The sequence below is a fragment of the Diabrotica undecimpunctata genome, chromosome 1, assembly GCF_040954645.1.
Source record: "Diabrotica undecimpunctata isolate CICGRU chromosome 1, icDiaUnde3, whole genome shotgun sequence".
Lineage (NCBI taxonomy): Eukaryota > Metazoa > Arthropoda > Insecta > Coleoptera > Chrysomelidae > Diabrotica > Diabrotica undecimpunctata.
In genome coordinates this window covers 196,299,025-196,309,388 of record NC_092803.1, presented here as the reverse complement: position 1 = coordinate 196,309,388, position 10,364 = coordinate 196,299,025, and the positions used below count along the sequence as shown (strand labels likewise).

General features: G+C 35.1%; 1 protein-coding gene across 2 annotated transcripts in view; it reads left to right on the top strand.

The window, feature by feature from the left end:
* The window catches only part of DPCoAC (dephosphocoenzyme A carrier), a 56,434-nt gene that overhangs the window by 18,498 nt on the left and 27,572 nt on the right, over positions 1–10,364 (top strand). The window contains exons 1-2 of one of the 2 annotated variants that reach the window (XM_072520947.1): positions 74–231; positions 4,281–4,476. In XM_072520947.1, coding sequence (XP_072377048.1) covers positions 4,301–4,476 — 176 coding nt within the window. In that variant the 5' untranslated portion in view covers positions 74–231; positions 4,281–4,300. Of the gene's footprint in view, positions 1–73; positions 232–4,280; positions 4,477–10,364 lie in introns of those variants that run through there. The other variant, XM_072520948.1, reaches the window with a different exon arrangement.

The window sequence follows — 10,364 nt, the reverse complement described above, 5'->3', positions numbered from 1 at the left end:
TCTACAGCTATTTTATTTTTTTAGTTAGTTGTTTACATTATGTAAGGTCACTAAAAATGAAGGATATTTTAGTTTAGTGAATAACAGACGCGGTAGATGGTATATTTTGACCAATAATGATATAAATTTAATTGATAATATTAGTGATTGCTTCGTTTTAGACTTGTACTTTGTTATTGCAATATTTGTGGCGGATACAAGTGTTTTAGCGGTATCATAAGGTGTACGAAGGTCAGTATTACTTACATATAGAAGACACTTGTGGAATTATGGTCACTAAATGCATACTTTTAATGTGTAGAAACTTGATTTTATTGTGGAGAGTTACTCTTCCTCTATTTGAATATTCATTTTTCTATAAAAGTTTGTTTTAATTTAAATTTAAACTTTGTTTAACTTCTGAATTGCATTTTAGATTTCTTTATCATAAATTATCTGTATTTATTAATCGCCCAGTCTGGTTAAAAAAAGGTCGAAACATTTTTCGCAGATATCTGAAGCGTTTAAGGCATAGGTGGGGGTTACTAGATGATGAATACATGAAAAAGTACTCGTATTTTTACCTTGCGTTTTTTTTTAAACAATAATTTATGGTCACTATTTGATTTTTTGTCCTAAAGATTTTTCCTAAAATATTTTACATAAACAATATTTATATCATTTTTTATATCAAGAATATCTTTATTTTCCCTTTTTTTAAATTAAAATTGATAAATAATTTACGGAGATATTTGCAAAAAAGCAGTTTTTTTACACTAATTTATAAATTTTATTAATTTTTTTATTAACAAAATAAAATGTTATTAATACATTTGAACATCGATCAATTAAGTACCGTCTTTTAAATTTGTGCGAAATTTCCCCCCGATCGCGATCGGTCAAATAGTTTAAAAGTTATTTAATTTATTTATCCCTGAGGCTAAATATTTAAACTATTGAACTTGCTCTATTAATGATGCTAGACACATTTAGCAAATTTTATAGGATTCTTTAAGACTTAAACTATCTCAGAAGTTAAATGCATATTGCGTTTTCATCAAAATTATTTACAAAATAAACGTTTGAAAAAGGGGTATGTTTTTTACTGATAAACAATTGTAATAACTTCTATATTTTTCAAGCTACAGACTTGTACGAACAACCATTGGATACCTGGTAAAAAAATTCACATTAAAAAAAACCTTCTATAACCAATAGGAATGGAGTTAGGGACTATTTTTAAAAAAATCATATTTCCATTGTTTATAAACATTAAGAAGTAAAATTTGCGCAAATTTTGAATGAAAATCTAAACTTTATATTGAAACTTATAGCTATAAAATTCATCCAATTTTTAGAAACTTACAGCCCTTCGAAACGAAGGTACTTTCGAAAGATCGACATAGAAAAGTGGAGGGGATAACTGTTTCAGCTCCGTTTTTTTTTCGAGATCGGAACTTCAAATTGAAACGCGTAGGAAAAATCTACATTATCTCGACTTCCATTGCAGCTAGAAGCCTCTTTTTTTTTAATCTGGAGTAGCTCGTCGAAATATGAATAACTACATAGTTTTCACTGGCCGGGAAATATGGGAAACCTCGAAAAAATTAAGTCCGTTTGAAATTCACCGTAAAAACTTACTTTTTTTTAATTTGGCTGAAATAGTCTGTGGTAGTATTAATAATGATGACATAATTTTCAACCGTCCCCCCCCCCCACCCACCCCCAAAATCTCGAAAAATCCCGAAAAATCAACGTATTATATTTTTTTTTCATTTTATATCAATGATGTAATAATACTTATATATTTTATAAATTAAATTTCAGGTAATTTTTTACACATTATATTATTATATTCCTTATATTAATTATAATTATGGAAAAACGGGAAAATAAAGATATTCTTGATATAAAAAATGATATAAATATTGTTTATGTAAAATATAAGGGAAAAAACTCAAATCAAATTGTGACCATAAATTATTGTTTAAAAAAAAACGCAAGGTAAAAATACGAGTACTTTTTCATCTATTCGTTATCTAGTAACCCCCACCTATGTCTTAAAAGCTTCAGATATCTGCGAAAAATTTTGCCGTGAAATTGATGATTTTTGCATAACCAGACTGGGCTATAAATATTTCCCATCTTAATGTTGGTTTCCATATGATTTTGTTTTCTGCGTTTTTATAGTTTTAACGACATTTCTTCTTCTTTCGTGTACGTGGGCTTTAAAACATGTTTCTTCTTCAATATTAGCCTCCTAAATTGTTTAAATTATCGCACCATCTTTTTCTTAGTCATTGCCAATACTTCTTCGTCCATTTGGTGACTTTTCTCGTCCTATTCGTACAATCCTTTCCTGTCATTCTACTAATGTGTTCGTTCCACTCCTGTTTCCGTATTGTCACCCATCCATTTATGCCTTCTATATTGCATGCTCTTCTTGTTTTCTCTTCTCTCCCTATCCAACAGACTTTTCCCTGATATTCGTCGAAGTATTTTCATCTCTCTTGCTTCTAGTAGTCGTCTCTATGTGTCAGGTCTTGTCTCCGCCGTGTATGTTACTATATGTCTAATTGCTGCTTTATAGATTCTTGTTTTTGTGTTTTGTCTTAGGTGTTTGTTCTTCCACATTGTATCATTAAGAGATCCCGCCGCTGTACTTGCTTTTATGAATTTATGTCAAATTACGCAGAAAGAAAGAGTGCTAGATTCGGCGTGACCACAGAAGTTCAGCTGGATCTGTTTAGTGTTGCGCATAACGTCTCTCTAGCCCACTGTGTTGCCCAAGATCTTGAGATGACTAAAGGAATCTCATCTGTATTCTATAGGAAGTTCGGTCGTTTGGACGAGTTAAAAAACCAGCAGCCTAAAGTTGGAAGAGTACTAAGATTAGAAGATGGTTCTCGATCTTTGCTGTATATGGTGACCAGGAAGTCGTATACAGACAGGGCAACCTACGAGGATATATGGCGTGCTCTAACTAATTTGAAGAAAATTGTGTGCAATTATGAAATCAAGAGTTTGGCCTTACCCAAGATAGGCCATGCACTAGAAAGTCTGGACTGGAAGATTGTCAGAAGCATGCTTGAAGTAATCTTCCGAGAAACCGGCGTACGCGGTTCTAATTTATATAAATATATTTACTCGTATTTATAAGTTTACAGTTCGATAGTATCTTATTAACTAACTCTACTCTTAACATCGTTACATATATATACCAAAAGTATTGTTCTAGAATCATCTTGAGTAGTACCACCTCTAATTCGTTGTTTGACGAGTCGACCTCTCCGGCACTTGAGACATCTGTCGAAAGTTCTCGGCGCTTTCGAGATGCAACCGTTACATGGGCCACGCCGAATTCATGTTCGTAACATTAATAATATTCGACGCTGTAGTTTTAGGAATATTAATTTTATCCGCCACTTCAAGGATTGTTTTACTGCGGCAATAATTTTTAATCAACAACTCACGCATTTTTGAATTTGTTGAGCTACCAGGCACCATTTTATTAAAATAATACAGCGATTCACTCAATTTGACAAGATCTTAATTTTAGAATACAGTTTGACGTTTGCTAGAGTGCCCCACTGCATTATTTTCGCAGCCTAATTCTCTTATCTTGTGTAGGCTTTAGCAGTTACTTCATCCTATCCCATTATTTAGTAGTTACTAATTTTTACATATTTTGATTATCCTTGTGGCATTATAGGTTATATATGCTGTGTAAAACAATATTAATTACGTTTTATGATTATATACCATTTAAAATATTGCTTATTTAGCATTATTACCATAACTATTAAAAGAAGTAATAAATTAACAGTCAAACGCCTAAATTTGTTGTATAGTTTAATTTGTCCCATTATATAGTTGTTAGGGCTCATTAACAAAGATTATAGGAGTATAATTTTACAAAAAAACCAAATTGGTTCTTGTATCTGTTACATCGTGTAACACAGTACTAGGTCTCTGGGTATTCAAACAATCGAAAACACTCGAAATTCTTCCGAGCCTGCTGAGGTGACTCAGGAGATCTTTTGCAAATTAGAGAGAGGACAAAAGCATTCTCAACTGTTGGAACCGTATCCTATGGAGCAGTCTGTGGTGGTAAAATCCACGGTATATATACTCCAGTCTCTCGATTTGTAGATTATATCAAAAAATATTTGTGGCCACGACAAATAAAGTAGTTGATAGTTAAAAAAAACTTTAATCGCTATCTAAAAACATTTTATTATTTGTAATAGTCATACGCCTGATTATTAGCGTGTATATTTAACGCATATTTTTCTTTACAGATAAGATAACAATTGCCTTGATGTCCAGGTCTTCCAATATGGTATCTGCGGACAAAAGTATTAAAAGTCATACTGATCATAGTCTAAGTAACACACACCTAGTTATAACTAGTTTTACAGCGGGTGCAATCGCTGGTGCTTTGGCAAAAACAACAATCGCACCCTTAGATAGGACTAAAATTTATTTTCAAGTAGGGTAAGTATTATTTTTATATATAAATGAGATAAGACACATCCGTGTTAAACACCATCGTTAGTATTTATTTCAATGGTGGCCGTAATCGTTATCCACTTAAAATAAATCGATTTGACTCTACTACGACTTGACTTTACGATTAAACTGTATATTTTAATAGTTCACCGGCGATTTACTAATTGATAAACCTTCTCCAGCCTACAATCAAGTTCATTATCACCTAGATCGTTAGCTAATTTCAATTTAATACCGCGGAGAATGAACAGTTTTTAACACTGTTGTTGTTTACTAAATTTCATCATTGTTTTTGTCTACATAATTGATTCATTCGCGAATGCCAACTCAAAGTCAAAGACCCAGTTTGCATTTTATGCTATAACGCAGGGCTCACCAAACTTACTCGTACTGTGACGCCCTTGGGACTTTGCTATGTTTTTGCGACGCCTCCTCAACCTAACCCCCAATAATACTTATCAATTTTAGTACTAGCCTAGTAACAGGTTATAGTTATAATAAAAACACTATTTGAACATTTATATTTTTTATTACAAATTAAGAACGAAATCAAAACATAGGCACAAAAATGAATTGATGTAACTGGCTGGTTAATGTGAGGAATGTGCTTGCTTTTTTAAGCACAGCTTATGAAACCGGGGCTCCCGTTTGGAAAATGCCACTCTAATTTCTTTTTCCAAGTTTATGTTTGACCTGTACTTGTTTTTAATTATTGCAATTGCAGAAAATCCCATTTCGCACAAGTACGAAGTCGCAAATGGTAATAAAACCTTTAATGCAGCAGTGCTGATGGGATGATATTCATGAAAAAGTGAGCTCCAAAATTCAAACAGTTTGTCCTTGTCGTATTGAAGCTTTAGGTTGGAATCACAGGACAATTCTGTCAGTTGTTCTTCCTCTGTTGAAAGTGCCGATGGTGCGGATGACAGGAAAGGGTTTCTGACCCAGTCATATTGCTCCATATCTTCGGGAAAATGTTTCTTAAAGTGTTCGCTCAATGATAACATGTGTTGTGTAAACATATTTTTTAAAGTGGGAAATTAGGGAAACAGCAATTTCTTGATCTTCTAATTTTCTCTTCCATAAAAGCAACTTCTACTGAAACCCAGTAATTTTATCTGCCAATTGCAGGATATTTTTTCCCTACAAAGACTTATCATCATCATCAGTGGCATTACAGCTCGTTATGAGCCAAAGCCTTCTTCAGAACAATCTTCCATTCGCCCCTGTCTCTGACAACTCTTCTCCATGCTTTAACTCCGATGGATTTTAAATTATCCTCTATGTTATCTTGATACCTAAGTTTGGTCTTCCTCTGGCTCGTCTTCCGACTGGTCCTCTTCGGTCGAAAATTTTTCTGATCGTTGCATCTTCATCTCGCCTAATTACATGTCCTATCCATCGAAGGCGTGCTAATTTAATACATTTTACAACGTCAGGTTCCCGAAAACTTCTGTATAACTCAACACTTAATTCAGGTGTAACGTTGTTTGCTGCTAAGGCCTCTCTATGTACGAGACAATGTGTCCATTTGACACTTGGAGTCTTGGTTTTGATGAGAGCTTGTAGTCTTCCATACTGTCCAGACATCGCTCGGGCACCATCCGTACACTCCTACACAGTTATCCCAGTTAATATTATTTTCAGTCATATATGTTCAAAATCTCGAATAAATGAATAGCTTTACAACTTTCACATATTTTTATGCAAAATAACAAATCCTCACATATATTTGTTTCCTGTATGTACCGTACATAACATTTCAATTGAGAATCATCATTACTATCAGTCGCCTCGTCCAGTTGAATGGCAAATAAACCTGAAAGTTTCTCCACAATTTGCTCATTAATATCTTCTGCCATGTCGTGAATACGGCGACTAACCGTATTGTTTGAAACACGTACATTTTTTATTTCTTTAGCTGCCGATTCTCCAATCATCACTGTTACCATATCAACCGCTGCAGGTAAGATCAGTTCCTCATCGATCGTATGTGGTTTTTTACATTTGGCAACACGGTAAGATACCATGTAAAAGGCGAGCAATGCTTTGGTAGGAACTTATGCTCTTGAAACCAAAGCCGTGGTGTGATGTCTTAGCTCTAGCAATTTTCTTACAAAGAAGTCTTTTGGCTTACCTTGTAAATGACTGAGTTGATTCCAAATGCCGTTTTAGTTTATTAGGAATCATACTTCCAGCTGCCAACTCTTTGTGACAAACAACACTTTGTGGAAGTTCTATATTCCCTTAAGTAACAAAGGTAAATCCAAAATGCAAATATTGGTCATCATATTTCCTATATTTCTTCTTTTTACTTAAATTAACATTACTGCTCTCGCCTGATTCTTTACTTCGTTTTCTATTCTTTTGAATATAAGTATCCATTGTTGATAGCAAAAAACTCCGCGTGCGTACTAAACAAAACAACAGCTACTGCTGACATAACATAAGCTGACTAAATGACATAACACGCGCGACAGTAGGGAACACGGGGACGGGGGAGCCGACCGGCGAACAAAATGCGCCTGGCGACCCGGCGCTCACTCGACTCCAGTGTTGCCAATGTCCGGATAATTATCCGATTTTCGAATAATTTAGTGGACCTGTCGGCAAGGTAACCAATCACGACAAAGATTGATATTTTGGCCGGCCAACCACAGCGCTCGTTATTAACTGCGCCGTCATTGGCCTCTCGGCGGAAGTGTGCTGAAAATTCTCAAACACGATGTGTATAAAAGAGCAGCACATCTTCCGATCGGAAGCCAGTCGTCATACACTACTAGCCCCGTAAGACCTTGTTGGTTCGGTGCGCTACCAAGCTACCTTTGAGTTTTATTAATTAACCAATATCCTGCTATCGTCGAAGACGTCAAAATTGAAGAATAGTTATCCAATAATGGTTATCCAATTTAGAAGTTAAATCATCAAGTGTACAAAAACCGTCGTGTCGACTACAAACGCTTCCTGACAGTAGAACACGACTTTCTGAGATAGAAAAGACTTAGATCTATTTCAAATCGTGTCGAACTGACCACAGCGTTATTTGAGCCTGTCACGGTAAAGAGCGAATGAAAATGAAAGCCCCGACGGGGACTTGTAATTGCTTTTCCGATCAGGTTGAGCTGCAATAACACTTCGTCTCCGAAACCTTATGTAAATATTAACTATAAGAATTACTGTTAAAAAATGGTAGCTATACGAAGCGACTGGCAGCATGAAGAGTCGACATTGCCGGCATTCTTGTACCTCTCTCGAGGAGAGGAAACGCGGCTACACGAAGTGAGAAGGCCGACATCTCTGTGGAACTTGAGGTATACACCACGTATCAGAATTCTAACACATATTAAGTCATTGTAAGAATATTTTGTCTGTAAGAAAGCTCGAACTGTTAGAGAATTCTGATTACCGGTGTCCCCTCACCTACCACAAAGGCTCGGCGGAACTTCTTGCCCGTAGAGGCCGGTATCTCAATTTAACTCCTTAAAACGAAGATGGACTCTCGAAACTTGAGATCCTCTTCGAGAGCGGCGGTCATAGATCGTCCAGAAACCCCTGAAAACCAGGAGGACGCTACGGCCGTACGACAGACCATCGGATAATTTTCGTATTGAATAATTTCGGATAGTTCAAGGGTCTATCGACTTATATATTGTCTGTACTAAAAGTTAGCGCTGACACGGGACGACACTGAGACAACGCAGCGACGCCCCATGACGTCGCGACGCACAGTTTGGGAAGCCCTGCTATAACGATTCCTTTTTTTGCATTTATTACACAGTTGCCGTACGTATTTTACCACTATTCCATTCTACTCTTTTATTTCCTTGCATCTACGTCGTATATCTGTACTTTTATCTCTGTCCCATAGTGTCTTACCATCAATTTAATAATTATATTCACAAGAAACAGAACACACCACGCCTAAGCAAATATAGAATGTGGAACAAATAAAAATACGCAGTGTTGAAATTGTTACGATTTTTATTGCAATTTGTATATAAGTTTTTAAATACCCTGTACAACATAAAACAACTTCATATTTTTGCAACGAGGAAGTGAATCGGATGTTAAATTTAAAATAAAATACAGGGTGTTTCAATTAAAAAGACGTACGTTACGGAAGACCGTGTATATTTGTGATGTATGATTTGTGAAGTAAATTTTGATATCTCCTACGATAATAGATATAACGAACTTTGTCACAACAGTTAATCACCCTGTATGTAAATTTTTATCGTCAATTTTAGTTGTTTTCAGAATTTCAAGCAGTGAAAAATAAGACTTCTTTGGTTTTTAGTTCATTTCTAAAACCAAATTGTATGCCAAATGTAATTGTCGAAGTTTAACAAATTGCTTCATAAATATTGTTCCAATGTATATTTTCTAACATGATTTCGTCAGATTTTCTATTGGCTCACGTCCAAATTTGTTAAAACAACATACTGCTTCATTTCTTTCTTATCTATCTGCACTCAAAATAAATAATGCAAAATATCCAATATGTAAATATCTATCAGCAACTCATTATCGTGTAAAAATAACACAAACATCTGAAACAAACAATAATAAAATTTGGAGGTAAACACTTTATAATCAAATTATTTAAATTTACCAAATAAATAATGCACGGCATATCTACGATAATAGATGTTTATTATATATTTCGATAGTTTATTAAAAGAATGTTCTTCTTCTTCCTCTTTATAAGCAATTCTGCTTGTTCATTGGTCGATTAATACCTCTATGGAAGGTTGTCACTTCATCTTTTGCGCGGTCGTTCGTTACTTCTTCTGCCGATTGGTGACTTATCTCTTACTATTTTGACAACACTGGTCTCCTCCAGTCTACTTATGTGGTTATTCCATTCTTTTTTTCTATTTTGTGACCATTTATTTATACACTGTACGTTACATTTTCTTCTAATTCGATCTCCCAGCGTATTTCCTGTAATTCTTCTCAGTAATCTCATCTCTGCAGTTTCCAGTAGCCTTTGCGTCTGTGTCAGGTCTTGTTTCTAAGGCATATGTCATTATTGATCTTATACTGGCTTTATAAACTCTTGACTTTATCTCAGTGTTAATGTGTCTGTTTCGCCATATAGTGTTATTAAGGCATTCTGCCAGTCTATTTGCTTTTTGTACTTGATCTCCCACTTCTTTGTCCAGGTCTCCATAGCTAGACAGTGTAATTCCCAGGTAGTTTATTTTCATTACTTGTTCAATACTGATGCCATCAATTTCTATTTTACATCTGGTTGGTTCTTTGCTGACTACTATAATAGTGTTTTAGTTTTCTGAGATGAGATTGTCATATTAAATTTTGTGGACCAGTCTTTGCAGACTATCTTCATCTTGGGCTATCAATATTGCGTCGTCTGCGTAACAGAGTATTTTTATTTCTTTGTTTCCCATTCTGTATTCTCTTCCTTTGTTAACGCTTTTGATGATTTCATCAATGATCAAATTGAAGAGCATGGGGCTCAATGAATCCCATTGTCTTATAATAATATAATATAAGGTAACATGGCCAGTGCTACGCTTCAACCGCCTATTATTACCCCTGCTTTTACCCAAGGTACTCATTTTATTCAGGCTGAGTCGACCTGGGGCCTATAGACATTTTTAAAAATGTCTAGTTGTTCTTGCCGGCGGTAGGATTCGAACTCCGGACCACCGGCATGCGAGGCAAGCATCCTACCGCTTGCGCTACATAGGTCCTCCCATTGTCTTATTCCGCAGCCTATTTCTGTAGGTTCTGTAAGTTGTCTATCTATTCTCTCTTCCATTTTGTTGTTTTGGTAGATGTTTTCGATAATTTTTATAATATTTAGGCGAACTTTTCTATTATACAAAAAGATGGATTACATCTTTGAG